This window comes from Leptinotarsa decemlineata, unplaced genomic scaffold (genome assembly GCF_025532065.1).
Source record: "Leptinotarsa decemlineata unplaced genomic scaffold, Ldec_3_MD MMD2_tig00026282_RagTag_RagTag, whole genome shotgun sequence".
NCBI lineage: Eukaryota > Metazoa > Arthropoda > Insecta > Coleoptera > Chrysomelidae > Leptinotarsa > Leptinotarsa decemlineata.
This window is the reverse complement of record NW_027412668.1, coordinates 12,800,053-12,822,121: the sequence shown is the minus strand read 5'-3', so window position 1 is coordinate 12,822,121 and position 22,069 is coordinate 12,800,053. Positions and strand designations below refer to the sequence as shown.

The 22,069-nt window shown below is 35.7% G+C and overlaps 1 protein-coding gene across 3 annotated transcripts in view; it reads right to left on the bottom strand.

The window, feature by feature from the left end:
• The window catches only part of wge (BAH domain and coiled-coil containing protein winged eye), a 277,971-nt gene that overhangs the window by 48,639 nt on the left and 207,263 nt on the right, over nucleotides 1-22,069 (bottom strand). For all 3 annotated transcript variants that reach the window (XM_074179834.1, XM_074179832.1, XM_074179833.1), the window contains exons 4-6: nucleotides 21,146-21,381; nucleotides 14,740-14,962; nucleotides 1,520-1,666 (exon numbers count right to left, since the gene is read on the bottom strand). In XM_074179834.1, coding sequence (XP_074035935.1) covers nucleotides 1,520-1,666; nucleotides 14,740-14,962; nucleotides 21,146-21,381 — 606 coding nt within the window. The remainder of the gene's footprint in view (nucleotides 1-1,519; nucleotides 1,667-14,739; nucleotides 14,963-21,145; nucleotides 21,382-22,069) is intronic.

Sequence of the window (22,069 nt, the reverse complement as noted above, 5' to 3'; positions counted from 1 at the left end):
TTTGAATATCACGTTGTATTGGAATATTTCAGTTCATTATTTATCTTTCATGTTTACATCGGTGTATTATGCATTTGCTGCGGGTACATTTAGAAATTCAAATTTATTTTTTACGACTTGACATCGACTTGGGACTTAGCAGTCTTAAAAAAAAGTTTTTTGAAGATATAATCTTTAGAAAAATTCCTCACAGTGAACCTTAGTTTTTGTCTGCCGTAAAAAAATAAAATATCGATATGGCGGAGGTGATACAGGATGTTTTATTTTTGTGATTTTTATGAAAACCTGTTACAAAAAATAATGTAAAAAGTTTCAGGGTAACAGGATTGTCTCATCTTTCATTCGTAGTACATATGCTTATAAAATTATCACGGTTTCCATAGTTACCTAAAAAATTAGGATTCTTTGGAGATTTCTAAATGAGATCCAGAAACCACGGTGGCTAATAAATTCTTCCACTCTACTTCTTCTTCCATCTTCTCTGAAAGGTATTTCCGAAAAATTGCTGTATTTTAGCAAAAATCGTTATCTTCCAATTGGCTGAGATAGACCAATTGATGTTCCATTTATCATATCATCCCATGGCTTGATACCAAAATGGTGCTGTAATCGATCGTTTCTTACTATTGTTGGAAATCACCCCCTGAAAAAAAAATAACGCCGGCCGCCGCTGGTCTTCGTCAATTGATTGTGACTTGACCAAGGTCGCGCTCAACTCGAGTTTCTCTTTGCCATCGTTCTACATGTCGCGTCGTTTCGAGAGACTTCCCTATAGTCTTCCAGAGACTTCAATTACGATATATAAACACTACTAACAGGCAGATCGCGAAAGTCTTGATGAAAGTGCGGTACAAAGTGATCTAATAAGGGGATACATTTGAATATAAGACGGAAGTTTCAGTTGAAGTGTTTGTGTTGTATTGTCCGTGTTGGGGTGAAATAAAGTTGAGTTAAATTGTACAGTGTAGTCAATTACTGACAAAACCATCGGAAAAACGTAACACTATTTACGGGGTTTCTACTGCCAATAGTGTATGTCGAATATTTCTGTGCAGTAAGTTTAATTCATACGCCGACAAATTGTATTGAAAAATTCTGATCTACAAAATATTAGTCGCTGTTTATAGTATCTCAAGCAAGAGAGAATGGTAAGGTTGCTGCTTTTCTGGCGTTTCAGCAAGCGCCAAACTTGATGGCTAGCGATTGCGCAGGTATAAACTCTCCTAACTGAATTACTATTGGATTACCATAAGGCCCTTGCCGGCCAGTGCTGTACCTTTAATTAGGGGTCATTAAGGTAGTAAATAGAACATGAGTCTAATACAATAAGCGGGCCAACGCAGAACACATACCTCACATCCTAGTTTCTAGTCGTTCAACGGTCTGTTCTCAATCATAATAAAAACAACTCAGGGATGACGCAAAAATGTCGACGCACGTAAAATATGACCTATATATAGCCCTACACGTTTTATTTTCTTTCTGATCGATCACCTGAATAATTTAAATATCTACTCACCGATTTCCGATATCCTTGCAAGTTCTTTGATTTGTCCTCCGGCATTCACGGTGGTAAGAAGGCCGGCGGGTGGAAGTGACGGAGAGGCGATGAGTTCATGTTGCACCCTTTGCCTGGCGATAGCGATTCCGACTGGGATATTGTTACCTAAAAGAAAACGACGTTGCCAGGTAAAAAATGAATGGTCGAAAGCATCCCTGAAAAATAATACCTAAATAAGACAAGTCAATTCATTTCTTTGCTTCATTGTTCAATCATATCAATTATTACATCCTATATAGGAGTATGATTATCCAAATTAAGTGCGTGTCATTGACGACTCTATTATTGGAAATACGAAATAGACATATCGGACTTCGCTATGACCTTGGAAGAAAGTGAGGAAAGTTCTCAATGTTTGTATCCTTAATTACAATGAAGCCATTTTAAAATCTTTACTTTAACTGGTCTAAATCTCAAAATTCTGGAAAAGTTTCTAAGCAAAATAATTGACCTCAGAATGAATTAACCAGAGTAATGAGTACCTTAAAAACAATGCTACACTAAAATTAACAAAGCATGAGATCGTAAAAATGACATACAATATGGAGAACACATTGACAGCTAGAAAAAACTTTCACAAGGTATTCTTCACCAATCAAGTTATCTTATTCGTTATGTAGAAGAAATTCACTCCTCCAAATACTATATCGAAGCTCTGAGTTCACCAGAGGATCATTGAATACGAAGCCAACACAAATGACGACTATTCAAAATATTATTTTTGTCAATGTCAAAATGCCCTCAACTTCACTTGAATGAAACAAAGTCAGACCGTACCGAAATTTTCGGACAGCAGTAATTTTGTTTTGCAATACCAGTTCGCCAATTTACCATATTTTTCGCTATACTATAATTCCAAAATAGTAGGCACTAAATTATTAGAAATGACTGACGTTTTTGCCTTAATCAGTCTCTTGCAGAAATTATAATAATAATGGCTTTTATTGATGGTTCTATACAATTACAACCAATCAAACGGCAGGATTCAATATCTGCGTATGATAAATCATCAAGAACAGTGCAACATATACAGCGAACTTGAAATACAAAATATACATATTCTTTTGAGCTTGGAGAATGGTTGATTGATTTCGACATAATTCGATTAGTTGGATCTATTTATTATAAGAAGATATTTCTTTATCTTTCGTTTGAAGCTTCATAATGGCAGAGGTTTATATTCAATGGGTATCCGATTATATAAGTAGGCAATATGGTAAGTGAAAGATCCGCGAAATAGAGAAGTTTAATGTTGTCATATTATTAAATGTGTCTTGAATCTCAAGTTAAGATGGTGTACGTCAGTTCTAAAGGATATTTTTTCGAAAAGATAAGAGGGTTTCTTGTTTTGAGGAGTTTTTGAAAAAAATGTTGATAAATGTTCCTCTGGATTCCATATTCAACCAGCCCACATCCCCGAACAGATGGGAAATGTGTTCTCGTTTCCTAGTACCCGTAATGAGCCTAATGCATGCATTTTGGAGCTTTTGGATTCTAAACCTGTCACTCTTCAAAATTCCCGGACCATACACCACGTCTGCGTAGTTCGCATGTTAAAGAACTAAAGCATCGCAGAGTATAATTTTACTTTTTTTATTCAGAAATGCTCTATTAGAATATATAATTTTCAAATTTGCATAACTTCGTTTCAGAATTTACGAAATGTGTGTTTTTAAACGAAGACTGTTGTCAAGTTTTTTGTAACTCCTTTCAAGGGAAGTTCTGTTCCATCTATTACAATACAGATAGGCAATATTTTGTTGACAAGGATAATAACATATCGAGATCGGTATTAATTTGCCATAGGGCCTCGTTAATTGAATTCTCGTCGAATTCCATGTACAGCTGAGTATCATCAGCATAACAATGCATGGTTGCAAATTGCAGTGATCTATGCAAATGAGATGCATATAAAACGAACAAGAGAGGGCCCAATATTGAAATTTGAGGAACACCGTTTTTAATTTGTATTAAATCAGATTTTTTGTTATTATAAACAACTCTTTGAAAACGATTGCAAAGGTAATTTATCAGTAGTGCTACAGCATGTATTGAAAACCCTAGGTTGCCCAAAATAGCAAAAAGAAGATCATGGTGAATGCGATCGAACGACTTGGAACAGTCCAATGATATCAGAAGACAGTTTGTTATTATCAATAGATTTGTGCACATCATCCACAACTTTCAGGAGGGCGGTTCTACAACTATGGTCAGGTGTGAACCCTGATTGACACTCAGGTAATATATCGAAGTCATTCAGATAATCACGCAATAATATATCACAGAATTTAGTGCCTACTATTCTGGAATTGTACCAGAATTTGCGGAATGATGATCTTGAACTTATATTTAAAAAAAGTGCCTCTTATAACTTGAAATTAAATTCGTCCACGTCAAAAATATTCCAAATAATATTCCAAATAAATTGTTATCTTCGTTTTCATTGCAACAAGTTCTTTTTATAATCTATATTAATGACTCTCCACATATATTTGTCTCAAATGTATGTTGGGTGAAACAAAAACTTTGCATTGGTTCCAACAGAAAACACTAGAATAATACCTTTATGTTTCTCGGAGAATATGCAAGGTAAAAAGCTATCAACACAAAATAAATCGTAACATTTTTATTAGCAGGATTGATTTCAGGCGTGACACTGGCACATTTGATTTCACCAAGAACGGTACATAACAGAAATACGCGACGGACTGTGGCTGCTCATCGTTTCGAGGTTAAACTCAGTACACCTCGAACTTCACTCCTTAGGAACTCTTTCATTTGGGAAACCGCGTGCATGTGAAATAACCTTCCTGAGAACGTTTTTCCAAATGAATATAAGCGCCTTAAGGATTTTCCTGTAGTTTCTGTGTTCTGTCCTTAAAAATATCGACATATAGTTAGTCAAAACGTTGTTCAATGTGGTATCATGAATGCCTCAGTTTTAACGTTCGGATTTCAACTAATATGTAGGTATGCTTTATTTTCGACGTTCAAGTATCAACTGCTCAAAAATTTTCAACACGGTTCTATCTTGGAAAATTTATAAATTCTCTATTTACATATATTGGTTGCATCTAGACATAAAAAAACTAACATGATTATGTTCATCAAGATTGTCCGTTAATGGCTACCGTACCATCCCAGGTATGATATGTATTAACCAATTTTTCAATTAATGAAGTTATTACATCTATACATTTTCTTGATCATGACAGTTGATTTTTCGATTTCCACATAACGCATAGTGAAATATTCGCCATCTCCCCAACAGACTAATCTAATCTAGTGAAATATTCCTTTATAATTATCCATATTGAAAGTATATTAATGAAATTTCAACAAAAAATACCTCTGAATATTCATGACCCTAAATAAATGATTTTTCGATTCTTGCCAAATTTGTATTTTGCTTTGTAACCGGCTTAATTATTTCACCTTGCAGAAAGCTTATCGGAATAAATTTCTCTGCTGAGTTTACTTGACAGTTATTTTAATTAATTGCCGGAATAGATGACACTGATATTTTATTTTCTACCGCTTGTTTAAGGACAAGAAAATTTACATCACGAAATAGAAATCATCTGACGTCGTTCAAATTTTACACGAGAAGTTTTTAGGTGACACCGCTATTTCTATATCGAAAACGGTAGTTCCTGAAATATCTTTCCGAATCAGATCATCATTCATCACCCTAATACTACACAGTTGTTTATGACAATCATTTTGATTTGCGAAAAATCTATTCGAAAAAAAGTAAACCATTTTATACTTTTGAAAAGGTCATTTCGACGAAATTTGTAGGCAAGAACATTTTTTATCGATTTTTCTAAATTACCTTAATTGTTACATACTAAATTGAAAGAGTATATTTTTAGGAGAGAATACTTTTTGGAAAAGAAAGTTTTTCTCCATCTCCATCTTGAAACAAAAAATGTGGGATCTTCCAGGAAGACAGGAAGAAAGCAATCAATTTCAAAAATTAACTCTATACAAAGATCAATTGTCTTACGGCGCAACATCAGATGTCTATCAGTGAGGATGACAGTGGAAGTGAAATTTAACTTCTTTCACTAATTGTATTTTGTAGGAATGATGTGAATGATATCTGATTCAATTCCATTACGAATGTCTGAAATGCAAACGGAATAGAGAAAAGTGTTTATCGTATAATTCAGCGTTCATATAAAAGTATTTATTTTGACCACTCTGGCCATTGAAGAAGTCCACAAGAAGCCACGAGTCTGGTTGAGATACGTAGACGACACCTTCATAATATGGAACCATGGGAATGCAGAACTAGACACTTTCCTGAAGCACATCAACAACGTAAGTCCTTCTTCCATCACTTTTCCAATGGAGAAGAAAGTCCACAACGAATTGCCTTTCTCAGACGTATTGGTGAAGAGGACCGACACTAAATGAGAAACATCTGTATATCGAAAACCTACTCACACAGGACAGTATCTGAACCAGAAATCCAACTACCATCAATCGACTAAGAGAGGAGAATCATCAAGACTCTACTAGACCGTGATTTCGGGCTCTGCATTACAAAAAAAGCTCTCGAAAAAGAAATAAGCATCATCAAAAATGACCTTCAACGGAATGGTTTCTCCAGAGTGATGGTAGAACAGGCTTTAGCTAGAAGACAGCAAGAGCTCCACAAGGAAGAGAAGCCGCCACAACCACTACTTGTACTTCCCTACATCAGAGGATTATCAGAAAAGATAAGAAGTTTTGGGTCCAAGTATAAAATCAGGACCTGCTTCAAATCTGGGAACACTATCCGTAGCAGCCTCACAAAAACCAGGCCACCAACCGCGGACTGCGATTCCAAGAATTGCATTTACCGGATACCCTGCGAGTGCGGAGAATCATACATCGGTGAAACTTAGAGGCCATTGAAAGTTCGCATTGCTGACCACATGAAACACACATAGCGAGGAGAAACCAGGAAATCCGGAATAGCAGAGCATGTTTGGACTCATCAACATAACATCAAGTGGGCTTAAGCTGAAATCATCCACAAAGAGGAACACTGGTTTAGGAGCAAATTCAAAGAAGCCGCGTATATGTTGTCCAGAAACGCATTTAATCAAGCTAGCGTAGAGATACGTAGCATATGGAAACCTCTAATCAAGCGAAAAACGACCAACTCCTGCCAAACGATCTCCCGCTAAAACCAATGAAGCGGGAGAGGGAAGAGGGGATAGGTGAAAGCACTCGAATGACCTATAAATAATCAGATCTCGGATGAATAAGTCCAGTTATCACCCGAAGACCATTGTGGATACTAATAATCGAAACGTCGTGACGTTAATTGTTTTGGAATCTTTTAATTTTTATTTTTCATTTTTGTTAATGATATTTTTTAATTTTCAGCTTGTATTATTATTTCATTTTTTCATTTTTTTGGTTGTTGCTTGTATGCTATTTTTTTGTAATTTCAGTTTTTGTTTAATAAAATTGTTATTTTTTGTTCAATATTTTTAGTTTTTACAGATTCTTTCAGGGATTTCAAATCAATTTATATTATATTAGACAATGAAAGTCCGAACTGATGAAATAGTTAATTTTGAAATTAATTGCTTTCTTTTTTTTTGGAAGATTGCCACTTTTTTGTATCACGATAGAGAAGTAGAAAGCCAAAAAGTTACATACTAGTCGTAATAATAGCACCTATCACGAATTGTTCGATTTCTATGGTAGATAATTCTACTAACATTTGTTTTTCTATCAGCTTCATTTCAAATAAGCAAGAAAATATATGAAATAAACTTTCAAATCCTTTTATTAGTTAGTAACCTACACTTAGTAACCTACACTTTTCTTTAGTTTATTTTGAACTTGATTGCTTTCTTCCTTCCATCGGAATTTCCCCACATTTTTGTTATAAAAATGGAGGGCCCTTTTCAGTTGTCGCATCGCATCACATTGATGTCTGCCGCAGTAGTAGACGAAACGTCAGGTATAAAAACCTGCAGACCATGGCTAAGTAACCCGAAAACATCGGACAAATTGTTGAACACTGGCCGTGAAAGACTACTCACCATGATCAACTATATCATTGTTGAATACAGCTGATTAACGGAAATACAGATTTTAAACAGATTTTTTTAATACTCATGTGATTGGCTAAACGATAAGGCTTTTTCTGTGTTCCATTAATTGATCTGTTAATACTAATCTACCCTTTCGTTTCTCTTAACGACCTTTTAATTGATACATATTATGAGCCGGTACATAAACATCAGTCTAAAACTCAATTCGTTTGTTTCATTTCGTTTTGTGTTGGTGTTGTCTCGGAAATTTGGTTGTTGCAATGTTTTTTATTCTTTGTTAAATATGTATCTAATGTTTGATGGTTTTTAAAATAGTAATATTATCAACAGGAAAAAACTACTTTTCGAGCACTGAAGAAGAATTTAATTAAATTCGAAACGTCGACAAGAAAACAATTGTTTTCTCAAAAAAAAATTGATCCTGTTACCCAACCAACCTTTTTTCAGAAAAATTATTGGATCACTAAACTAAAAACTAAAATAATACCGTTTTTATTGTATGATTTTCACTATAAAGGGATTTACAAAAACCGCGACACGTGATTCACTATAAAATAGCTTTCTCAAGCGTAAAATAATAAGTTACTTCTAAATTACAACTATTTTATACTGTAATATATTACCTACTTTCTAATGAATGAATGTACCTTATTAGGTCAGGTATAAATTCAGTAACTATATGAATAAATTAAATTTTCAAAAGTACCGTAATTATACTTAACTTTTCTTACCTGTAAATAAACAGATTCAATAATTATTCAGTTCAGTTTGATCATTCATAAGATATTACAAGTTTTTGTATTTCATTTTTTCTATACTCTCCAACAGGTTGAGTTTAAAACCTTTCTTCTGGAAATGGAGGGGCTTGAATTTAATATTGAACTCATATACCTCTCTGGGATTAAATGAGTGGCATATGTGGAGTTTATTTTTACATTTTGGAAACTATTTCTGTGTTCCTTTATGCGGGCTTTGAACGTTCTTCCAGTTTGACTTATATAAAACATCGGACATGACCCACATGATAATTAATACCCTCCCTGAAATTGAACTTTTATCTTTGTTATTCTTGATGTACATGTCTAAGTTGTTAGTATTGAAAGCAATATTTATACCTTTGTTGTGCAGAAAATTTGAAATATTCCCAGAGGGTTGGCCTAAGTAGGTTAAAGTTCAATAACTTTCATCCTCATCTCTTCGAATTGGAAAAACTTCCTTCAAAGCTTGGCTGTATAACTTTTTTGATAATAGAGAATGTATTAGACTGCTATCGTTATAATTTTTGACGGCTTTTTGTTTTGTTATGTTCAGTTCTTTATTGAAATTCGCATCTGACAAGGGAACATTCATCAGTGTGGATTATACTGTTGAATGCAGCTACTTTGTGCTGATATGGGTGGGTGGATGAATTATGAATGATAATATCTCGATGTGCCGGTTTACGATAAATTGAAAAATCATGTTTATTAACTTCCGTTATTGTCAAGTCCAAAAAATTTATAGAGTCGTCCTTTTCCATCTCCATGGTGAATGCGATAGAAGGGTGGAGAGAATTGATGAAATTCAAGAACTTAGTCCGTTGTCTGATTGTTCCTGTGAAACATATCAGGATATCATCTACATCATCTATAGCAACACACGAAACTTCTTACCAGTCTAGGTTAAACATATTTCTAACTACACTACGGAGTTCAAACAGTCTAAATTGAGACCAACCTTCAATCGATGTCATTAATGCAGATAGTGGAGCGAATTGAGCTCGATTTCGGTCAGTTGTGAAATATGGTTTACTGACAGCAATATCAAGCGGGATTTTCATCATTTTCGATAGTGTTTTGTAACAGCGAAGGGTCAGAATTATCCTGTCACCATCATGATGGCATTATGAGGGAATAATGCACGAAGTGTTTCACGAAATATAAATAAAACTTTGAAGTACAAAAATAATGCAAAAGCTTCATTTGACAATGCAGTCCGCCTCTTTGATATATTTACTAAGATACAGAAGCGAAATGGAAGTGTACGTTATCGGATTTATTTTGTCGAACGACTCGCTGCTATAAAGGGTCTTCCAGCAGGGATTTCCGAACATGAGCCTGCAAAAATAATCTTCAGCGAAGAGGCCCATTTCTGGATGAATGGGTACGTGAACAAATGAAATTGTAAAATTTGGGATGATATCAATCTACGCAAGATCCAAGAGCGTCAAATTCATCCCGAATAAGTCACTGTTTGGTATATATTTTGGACTGGTAGCGTCATCAGAACGACCTTGGCCAGGCCCTCATTGTCAACGGCACTATAGGTTCATGACCACCAACTTCTTCTGTCCTGAATTGGATTATCTGGACACCAACGACATGTGGTTTCAACAGGACAGCTCTACGTACCACACAGCTCATGCCACATTGGATAATCTGCACTAGCGATTTTTTTTCACCGTAGTGTGCGCTGGTCAGGCCCTATTCCTCGAAGCCACGATACATTCGGGAGGGCGCGCCAGCATTATCAACCAATGACCACTCCCCACACCGTGGGGTAAGTGATCATTGGGTCCGAGAATCATGTGCCCTGAGCAAGCGCAGTGATCCAAGAATGACAGCCTTCTGCATCCGTGCGGCTATGATTTCTGCCTTATTGAGGCAAGCCAGTACCATTTTGTCATGTAGACACTCCAAACTCAAAATTCCACGGCCTCCCTGTTGTCGGGGGAAGTACAACCGTGGAATGGACGATTTGGGATGCAAACTCCTATAGATATTCAACTTTGTTCTTCCCCGACAGTTCCGATGATCAGATCTGTCGAAGTTTGTGCTGATAATTGCCGCGGAGAGAGTTCTTCACTGCTGTTACCTCTTATGAGTGGCGTTGTTCCACCCCGAGGTAAGTATACGTCTCTCCGACATCCAAATGGTGTTGGATGCTTTCATCTACGAGCTGCACATCCCCTCCGTAGTCCCCGCATCGTCCTCTTTTGAGATGGACCATTGCACATTTGTCTATCCCGAATTTCATACCGATAGCATGCGTGTACTCTTCCACCACCCTCAAGGACTGATGGAGATCCTTCTCTCTAGAGGCATGAAGTTTAAGATCATCCATACAAAACAAATGGGTGACTTCGTGCCTCCGGTTTCGGGGGTGCCACAGTTATACCCTAGAGTATTTCTGAGCGTAACGGATAATGGCAATAGTGAGATGCAAAAGAGAAGGGGACTGAGGGCGATTATTATTATTATTAAACTCGAAGAAAAAACCCTCTCGAAACAACTACCAATTGAGAGCCGAAAAACTTTTTTTAATAAACTAATCTCTCCTGAAAATATACCCAATTCAATTTGAACAGTGATGTGTATCCTACAAGGGGTGTATCATATTTTATGGAGAAAAAGTCATTCGAAATTTTACTAATTTCATTAATAACTCAAAAGTCTTTGCGCCGATTTCAATAAAACCCAGGTGTATTTGTTAGCAGTAACAACGGGCTTCTTTTCATTAAATTATGGATAATAATTCCAGTGGCGTCACAGAGGGTTACCTGATTGATATTTATGTTAAAAATCATTGTACGCCAATGTTTTTATTTGATATTTTTATCAGATTGAACAATTAGAAAAAAACGTGTTTGAGGAGAAGTTTTTATACAAATACACTGAATTGAAAAAATAACTTTTTTAATTGTTTGATTCAGGTTAATCTGTAACATATTCCAAATCATCTTGAGCGAAATTACCTTATTCACAGTATAATCTAGATCAGGGGTCTCCAAACTGTGAAGCCTTCGGGCCATAATGATTTTTTCAGTTTGTTCCAAGGGCCAATTTTTGCCCTTATCTATATTTCTAGACTAGGATAGTCGCAAAGTGCGTGACCTAAGCAAACTTACGCTTTTTTGCATTTCAATTATTATTGTGTATTGTGACAGTTAACGACATCTAGTGGCGAGTAGTGGTACTATGTACTATCCTTTTCAGCTACCCGCTAGGTCACATTAGGCGTAATTAAATATTTGGAATTACCGCGTTGGTTCGAGAAAGTTCTGGTTCTAGCTAGTGTATTCCGATCACCTCGAGATGACAGTAATGATTCCATATAAAAAGGCTAGCGGCGCAACTGCGAGTTAGTCTGCGTAGGAAAGGCGAAGAAAGCGAAACTGTCTATTGTGAAATAAAGTAACACCCGTCAATAAAAATATTTTGATTTGACTTATTGTTTTTATGTGTGATTTGTTAGTATGGAAAAGAAGCGAACAATCGACAGTGAATGCAGAACGTTCCAAGAAAAATGGAACTTTCAGTATTGTGATTGAGTTCAGTAATAAGGCGCTATGTTTAATTTGTAATGAAACCATAGCTGTTCTCGAAGACTATAACATTAAACGACACTATGAATCGAAACATCTTCAAACAGGAAGTTTGCGGAAGGAAACATTTGAAGCTTTGAAACGCGGACTCAAATCGCAGCAATCTTTGTTTACCAAAGCGAATACTGAACAAGAGTCTGCAACTCGCGCCAGCTTTCGTGTGTGTCTTGAAATCGGAAAACGTGGCAAACCATTCACTGATGGAGAAATGATAAAAGAATGCTTGATTGCAGTAGCCGAAGAAATATGCCCCGAAAAGGTAAATTTATTTAAAAGTGTCAGTTTGTCAGCAAACACCGTGGCTCGGAGGGTGCAAGACATCGCAGAAAATATATCATCTCAACTGTCTGACAAAAATGGACATCATGAATGGTTTTCACTAGCATTGGATGAGTCAACGGATGTATCAGATACTGCTCAGGTGTTGAGTTTTATTCGCGGAGTAGATAAAAGCTATGAAGTGTATGAAGAACTTCTTGATATTGATAGTATTCACGGCACGACAACTTGGGCAGCTACTTTTAGGGGAGTTGAAAATGCCATTAATAAAAAGAACCTTCGATGGAGAAATTTGAAATCTATAACAACTGATGGAGGCAAAAATATGTATGGTAAAAATAAAGGAGTGGTTGCACTTGTGTCAAAGGCTGTAGAAAATGATGTTGGTTCAAAACTATTAGTCTTACATTGTATCATTCATCAACAGTCCTTATGCAGAAAATGTTTGGATATGTCTGAAGTTCTAAAACCAGTCATATCAGTTGTTAACTTCATCAGATCCACTGGGCTGAATCACCGACAATTCCGCGAGTTTATTCAACAGATTGGAGAAAATGATTTACCATATCATACTGCCGTACGCTGGCTTAGTTGAGGAAAAGTCCTTAAGCGCTTTTTTGAACTTCGAGCAGAGATCGAAATTTTTTTAAATGAGAAGCAGCGCCCCTTTGCCGATTTAGAAAATAGTGAATGGATGTGGAAGTTAGCCTTCTATGTCGATTTGACAAATCATATGAACGAACTGAATTTGAGATTGCAAGGAGAAAATCAGCCTCTCCCTGATTTATACACCAATATCAAATCCTTCAGGCTAAAAAAAAACTATTTCAATCGCAATTACTTAAAAAATGTTTCAAAAGTTTCGAAACATGTGAAATATTCAGCCACACTACAGAGACTGAATTCCCCGTCAATTTTGCAATCGAAACTTTGAGTGCTTTGAAAATAAATTTTGATACTCGTTTTTCATATTTTGATGTCATTGCGAATGAAATTAAGCTTTTTCAAACTCCTTTTGTTTCTGACATTGAAAACCTGGCTCCGGAAGTCCAAATGGAAATTATTGATTTACGGTGCAGTGATATGCTCAAGAACAAATATCAAAATTCATCTTTATTGGAATTTTATAAGAGTCTTCCACTGGAACAATTTGATAATTTGCATAAATTTGTTCGTGGGTTGTTTTCTGTTTTTGGTACTACTTACTTGTGTGTGAAAACGTTTTCCAAGATGAAGTACACAAAGAATGTTTACAGATCTCAATTAACCGATGAGCATCTTAAATCTCTTTTGATAATTGGTACAAGTAAAATTGATCCACAACTACAAAGTATTGTCGGTGGAAAATCACAATTACATAAATCTCATTAGTGTTTTTGTTTTACTGTGATTCATTTCAATTATTTGTTAGTTATTGATATGCTTAAACTTAGATACTTAAGTTTTTTTTGTGATCATTTCTGTCGTTAAGTTTTACCTTGCATGTAAATAAAATCGAGTAATTATCATTCTGTGTTTTCTTCTTCAACTTATCACAGCAATAGTAATAACAATTAGGTAATCATTGGCTATCGCGGGCCAGATTGATGACAGTAAATCATTGGCTGTCGCGGGCCGGATTGATGACACTGGCGGGCCGGATTTGGCCCGCGGGCTGTAGTTTGGAGACCCCTTATCTAGATCAAACAATGAAAGAAAGAAATTTTTCATTTTCAGTGCATTTGTATGAAAGATTCTCTCAATAAAAAAGGTTTTTTATAATTTTTATTTTTAAACATTTTCGATATCTATGGATATGGATATATTGAATTGTTTGTTTATGCGACACGAGTTGTTGATAAAAATGACTTGAGAAATAGATTTATGCATAATTCTAATGCCTCATCTTATCGATGAGGATAAGACTTGATGCTTGTACGGCTAGTCAAGGTTCTCATTTTGAGCATCTGATTTAATTATTTTTTATCATTACCTATTATGCTGTTTTTCGAATAAAATACATATCAACTAGCAGTTTGAATACATCTTCCACCTACTATCCAAACAAATTTTCATTTCAGAGTTTGTTTGAATGGCTACGAATATCAAAACATATTTTTAATGCCTAATTGCCATTTCTACGGAACTGACTCTGACTCTGATTCGATAAAGTTTAGCTATTTCAAATCTATCAAACTTGGCGAAAACAGTGGCGTACAATTATTTTTATCATCATGAATATGAATCAAGTGACCCTCTGAGACACTATTTGAATTAAAATCCAAATCTAAGCTCATGAGAAAAAGTCCCTTGTTACATAACAAACACATGCAGTCGGCGAAATATTTGTGAATTATTCATGAAAAACCAATATTTACTCAAAAACTAAGCATCATTTAATATACACCCTGTATAATAATACCGCACAATCTCAAGATTATTCAACATGAAACTCAAATCAATTCGACCACTCTCACTGTTTTGGCGGAACTTACCATTTGTACTAATAATAGAACTTCCAAGGAGTCCGTCAACATTTTTTTGCGTTGGTGATGTCACCTCGACTTTGATAATCGGCGATGCACTCGTACTGATTTCCGCCACTTGACACGCTCCTGGTTCCTTCTTCACGTTCACCCCCGCCCATTCGATGGGATTCGTCCGGGAACATCCGAGCATAGAGTCCGAATACTTGGAGTTCTTGATGGGCGATGGAACCTTTAGAAATGAAAAATACAGGATGTAGAATTTAGATTTCATAAGTTATCAAAGGAAAATTGCCTTTGTGTTTATCTGTTCATCATACGTTTTTATTATATATCATTTACGCGTTTCCTAGTGATGAAGTACTGCTTGGCAAATGAAGCTGTGCCTATGAATATTGCGCAGTAGATCAGCCGGCGGAGCGAGGCGAGAGGTCATTAACATCGAGGAACTCGTGTAGTAAGTAGATAAACATCGTATTAGTACAGTAAGTGGAGAAATTATTCTGTGTGGTAAACTGTGGGTTATTTGTTGTATTCAAAAATGCGTTAGAAAAGTAAACTAAAAAACAATGTTCTCAGTGGACAAAGCAGAGAACAACGTATTAGAATTTATTCAAGTGGAAGCAATGGTATATGGAATAAGAAATCATTTTGCGAAGATAAGAAGTAATAGTATTAATAAGTAAAATTATTACCAATATTGTATTTCAATTCAACTCCAAATGAAAAGGAATGTATAAACATTTTTCAAATTTTACATAAATAAAACAATCATCCGAGATATTGACTACCGGGTAGCAGGGAGAGAAGAATGTCGACCTATTATTTGTATGGATGAAACATATATTCACACACGCACCAAAAAGATTGAAGTAGTCATACCATGGAAGGTTTAAACATAACCTGTTAGTAAAGGGCAATGTCTGGTGGTGAAAATGGGTTGGTGCTAAATGCTTACATTAGATGGAAATCAAATTGCAATACAGGTGTATCAAAAAATTAAATGAATTTTCATAATTATAAGAAAAGGGTGTCGGAAGAGTAGATTCCGAATTTGCCGTTGAGAAGCGTTGTGGTGATCGATAATGCACCATATCATAATACACAAATCAACAAAATGCCAACGACATCGACCAAAAAAGCCGATATGCAATCATGGTCAACAGAGAGGAATATTCTAATCGAAAAAACATGCTGAAACTTGAATTATATGCCCTTATAAACAACTATAAACTAAAATTCAAGCGGTACGAGATAGATCAGCTCTTTCTAGCAGCAAATCACACCGTTGTATGATTACCGCCATATCACCTGGATTTGAATCCAATTGAGTTGGTTTGGGCTGAACTGAAAGCAATGGAAATCTCGTTTTGAACGAGCAACGAAATTTGAAGACCATTTCATTTAAAACGAACCCATGATAGACATCATCATGTATGATCCGATTATTGATTTACATGATGAGGATAGCGACACTGCATCGGAACAGAAATATGTGGATGTAAATGGTGGTGTTATTATCAACATCGCAAAAATTTTTGGTATATGGGTAGTTTGCCGAACTTATTAACGTTTGTAGTGGACAGTTACCATTTCTATTTTACGATCGCGCATCTCAGAAGCACAGCTAGATTTGCCAAGCTGTAAATAATATTATTTTCTCTGAATCATCGACCAGAAAAATGAAAAAATAGAATAAACACTTTTATCAGGACCTGTCTTTTCACTTCTTGATTATGTTCATATTCGAAGTGTTGAGAACCAAATACTTGCGGTCATAAATCCTTATTATAAATCCAAGACTGAAACCAGAAGAAAGTTGAGAGTTTCAGTCAGATTCAGGAGAATTTCGGAGGTCTTACTGTGAGTTTATATTTCATAATCTGAAGCAGTTGGTCCTGATTAGCTGGTAGAACCGAATAAAATATACTTCAGTTTAAATTGATGGGGTTATATTTTTAGAAGTGATTAATTTTTTTTTGGGACAGAAAGTTTTTGGCTTTCTACTACTCCATCTGATACAAAAAAAGGGATGAATAATTTGTTACCGGTAGTCTGAAACGAATATTCAACAAAGGATAGGCCACTGGATCTTCAGTTTATAAAAGTCAGTTCAGGAACCCAGAATTTCAGGCCCATTTTACCCTCTTGCCTTCTCCTAAGGTCAAATTTCTAAATGCTTTTAAAAACTAATAATTTTGCAAGATCAATTGTAAAGATAATAGAAACAAATCAAAAAATTCAATTCTTAAAACATTTTTAATTACAAAAAATATGCGAATCTATGAAACAATTACTAATGTTCCAAGTAATCAACTGTTTGGTCAAGTTTTCCATTCTAAACTAATTTGAGATTTCGTAAAATACGTGAATTTCTCGAACAAAAAAATATTTATATGTCGACAAAATGCCTTGAATGCTATTATTTCCCAGAATAAACGAATTTCACGTGCTACTTCATCGACGACTAGAATGCCTTTCAAGAATTGATTTAGCTCAGAAACATTTCTTCATTATAAAATGAGTCAAGTACCGTTCCTATTGAGAAAAATGTTAGAATATTTATGAAAATAGTTTTTTTTTGTTTATTTTATGGTGTGTATCCGTCACTTTGTGACACAGATGTGTATTTTATCTTTAATTAACATTATTTTGATTTCTTTCACCAAAGAGACGGATTACACAGGTCTGCGACCAAAAAACTGCATAGGATTTTTTTACCTTTCTTACAGATTTTGACCTCCCAAACACAGAAAAAATATTCAAATTATTATATCACATAAGTTTTTATGTATATTGCAGTATCTATGTTCATTGGTAATAAACCTATATGATTTATATTTGATAATGGAGAAAAACAACCTGAGCTGTTGGTGAGACAGGGAATGTTTTAACATGTTGAGACAAGTCAAATGACGTACACTTTTACACAATTATATGCAAACTAAAATTTAAGCACATCATTTTTAAAGAAAAATAGCGGTATCATTTCTTCTTTGATTTGATTTCTCATTTTTTATTCTCTGCTACAATCTTTTCCCGTTATTTTGGCGCAAAATAAGTTCTAGCATATTAAGTTGCATTTATACCTTCAATTGACGCCTAATGTATATCGCTTGAAACAAAGAAAAGGTTTCAGTAGACATACTGATATTCAAGTGAACAGTGCTGTTGTCTGTTAATCATGGCTACAAGGGGTTGTGTTATTTCTCCAAACAGTTTTTGTTATATCTGTGGTGAATTCGCTATTAAAAGTGATTTTGTAAGGAAAGTTTATTTTGCCTACTTTAAATTAAAAATTGGTGATCAAGATAAACCATGAGCCCCGCATAAGGTGTGTAGAAGATGCGAAGAAGATCTTCGTTTGTGGTTTAAGGGAAAAAAAATGCATTTCGATTTGGAATTCCTATGATATGGCGTAAGCAGAAAAATCACACCACTGACTGCTACTTCTGCTCAGTTGACGTAAAGGGATTCAATTCAAAAAACAAAAGAAACATAAGTTGTCCTAATCTTAACTCAGCTATACGTCCAGTGCCCCATAGCTCCGAGATATCTATCCCGCAACCACCTTCCTGTTTGGATGAATATCCTAGTGAGTTGGAGGACGAAGCTACATTGCCTCCTCCGGGTGAATCAAGCTCAGATTTATCTTTTGACGAAGATGAAAGGCATCAACCATTTGGTCAAGGTGAGCTCAATGATTTAGTAAGAGATTTATGTCTTTCAAAAGATGCAGCCGCACTGTTAGGTTCTAGATTAAAAAATAAAAACCTTGTATCACCTGGCACTTCTTTCTACTGGTACAGACACCGAGAAAAAGAATTTACCCAGTTTTTCTCAAAAGAAGAAAATTTAGTTTTTTGCAATAATGTGGAAGAACTCATACATCGCTTTGATATAAAGTATGACTCATCTGAATGGCGCCTATTCATTGACTCATCTAAGACTAGCCTTAAAGCGGTATTATTATAACGAGTTGGCTATTATCCTGGAAAAAATCAAGTATCAAGACCATCAATGGATGATTTGTGGGGACTTCAAAATACTGACAATGCTTTTGGGTCAGCAGGCAGGCAGGTTATACCAAATATCCATGCTTCTTATGCTTGTGGGATAGCAGAGCCAGAGAATAGCACTGGAAAAAAAGTGATTGGCCATCCCGAGAAACTTTAAAACCTGGAGAGAAAAATGTTATAAACACTACCTTGGTACAACCAGAAAAGGTTTTGTTGCTCCCTCTCCATATCAAATTGGGGTTGATGAAACAATTTGTAAAATCGCTGCAAAAGGTTGGAGACTGTTTCAAATATTTATGTATAAAATTACCGAAGCTATCAGAAGCAAAGTTAAAAGAGGGAGTTTTCACCGGCCCCGACATAAGAAAACTTTTGACGGACCCTTCATTTGTGGAAACTATGAATGAGAAGGAAAAAGAAGCTTGTGTATCGTTCAAGGACGTAGTAAGAAAGTTTTTGGGAAATACTAAGGATCCTAACTATAAAACCATTGTGCAACGGATGCTAGCAGCATATGAAGCTCAAGGCTGCAAGATGAGCTTGAAGGTCCATTTTTTACACTCTCACATAGACTATTTTCCTGAAAACCTTGGAGCTTACAGTGAAGAGCAGGGGGGAGCGATTTCACCAGGATGTCCGTGATATTGAGAGAAGGTACCAAGGGCGATGGGATGTCACTATGATTGCTGACTACTGTTGGCTGCTTAAGCGAGAAACTGAAGATGGAAATCGGAAAAGGACTCGTCAAAGTATCAAGGAAAAGAAGAAGAGGTTTCATAAAGAACATGAATAAGTATATGTATCAAAATAATGTTTCGTTTGCTTTAAAAAAATATTTATTGTTTGAAAATTTTGAATAAAGGGGTGTTTTAACTAATTTTTTATGTTTGAATTTGCAAAAAATCCTTATGTGATAAAAAAAATGGCCATCACTTTTGAAATCAGCGCACTTTAAAACATAATTCAGTAAAAATATCTCATGCAGCTGACAAAAATTTTTTTTTCGCAGACCTGTGTTATTAATGAAATTATATTATGAGGGCGGCAGCTGATTAACGGAAAAACAGATTTTAAACAGATATATTCGTAATCATAGTTTACTTTTCAGCCATTTATAGTGATACCCACAGCGTGGAAAGATATGAGATATGTTCATAAAATAACGAAAATTAGGAAACTTATTATATTTTTTTTAAATTATGTTAGTATACATGCCCCTGGAGTAAGATACATTTTTCAGCTGTACTTATTCATTGTTTACTTTGTCTGTGGCAGCCGCTAAAGATAGGTTTATGAGGCGATTTCAGTTTGATAAAACAAATGAATCAAAGAATTTGTAATAAGTTTTGCGTAAAAAATTAAATGAATTGTAACAAAGTGTGTGAAATGTTAACAAATTCCTATGTGGTATGAGCGTTTCTAAGATAGCCGTGAAGACGTTGAAGATGACAAACGCCAAAGCATATTAACAACAGATGAAAACGTAAAAAAAGTGAAAGAAATTGTTATGAACGAACGCCAAATAACGATCAGAAAAGTCGTTGATGATGTTGGCAAATCGGTTGGGTTTCAAACGCGTGGCAGTAAAATTTTCTTCAAAATTGTTGTATTTTGAACAAAACAAAGGCGAATTGAAGTTGCCCAGGATCCACTAAATGAAATCAACGACAGTTGAGAATTACTGAAACGTTATAACATTTGACGAAACATAGGTTAACGGATATGACATCGTAACTAAGACTCAATTGTCCCACTGGAGACACTGTGTCTTACTAAGGCCGAAAAAGGCTCGACAATTGTCGTCAAACGTGAAGGTTATGCTCACTCACTGCATTCTTCGAGTTTAATGGCGATCAATAAGCAGTGGGTACTACCTACAAATTCAACGCCAGTTGACGTGAAGCAATCCGATAATGCACCATGATAATGCATGCATTCACTCTCACTCAACTGCTTGTTCATGAATTTGTGGCCAAAACAATACTGTAACGATGTACCAGCCTCCGTATTCACCAGACATGGCTCCGTGTGACATTTTCATGGATGTCATTAAAAGCGCGTCGCTGAAGACATATCTTGAAGATCGAGTTTGAGAAGAGTTTAAAGGATTGGAAGCAGCGTTGGCACAAGTACAGATTATTTTGAAGCCAACAACAAAAACGTAGATGACTAATTTCTTTTAAAAAATCAAAATTCCCGTACCAAAATTCCCCTTATTTTCTGAGCGTACCTCGTACAGGAGAAAATTGAGAATATAGAAAAACTGTTCGTGAAAGTGTTCATTTCGTTAATACATAAATCAATAGAACGACGAGAAATGTTCGCAATCTCAAATCAAAATGAAGACTTCACAAATAATAAATCCATCGACGATCGATCGATTCCGTCCAACTCACCTGACAGTTGCATGTTTTCTGCGGCCTCGAGCTGCAGCACTTCTCCTCGCAGTGCTTCTCCTGGATTTTCTTCGGACTCTGCGGGTAGTCTCCCGGCTGCTGGATTATAATGTTCGAGTTGAACCCCTTGGCGAGGAGCTCCAGCTGCGCGACGGGGATCGGGGAGTACGGCGAGCCGGGAGGGGGCGTCGGGGCCCCGAAGGTGTAACCCGAAGTGGAGAATAGAGAGTCTGAAACTGAAGAGAGATGAATTATAAAACTTCGTTTCGTTGAAGGTATAGGAAGAAGGACAGTATTTAAGTTGGAAACTCTCAACTTTATAGCGTTTTACAGAAGCCAACAACAAAATCTCTTAGAATCTCATTTTACTTTCCTCGTTGATCTATCTATTTATGTGAAACCAGAGAAGCTTCATGAATAAGTTTCTGTGTTTAGAAGAGTGATACAGGGTTGAGTTAGAGCAGAATTTGAACACGTGATTGAAAATACTTCGTCATCTTGTATTCGTAATATTAATAATAATAATAATAATAAATATACTATATTGAATATAAATAAAACAACGATGAAAATAAAAACAACAATAAAAATTAATTGGTGCTCCGGGGCGACTTCCTTGATTCCAGTGGTGCTTTTTCAGCTGCAGGAAATCCCAGAAAAACCTGCAGCACCACATCATCTGAAGATCTTGATCTGCCAATGTCCTCTCTCTTATAAAACAAAATGTAGGGTGTCTCCAGAGCTCCAATAGATTCAATGCATCGCCAGAACACTTCGTGACACGACTATCGTCAAAACATATTTCATATCTACTGAAAACCTGAATTATCTGATATGGGCAGTCAGGATAATGAAATAAACATAGTATAGACGGAAACAACATAAAAGAGTACCTGAAATATTGCCGTCCTAATATCAACTACT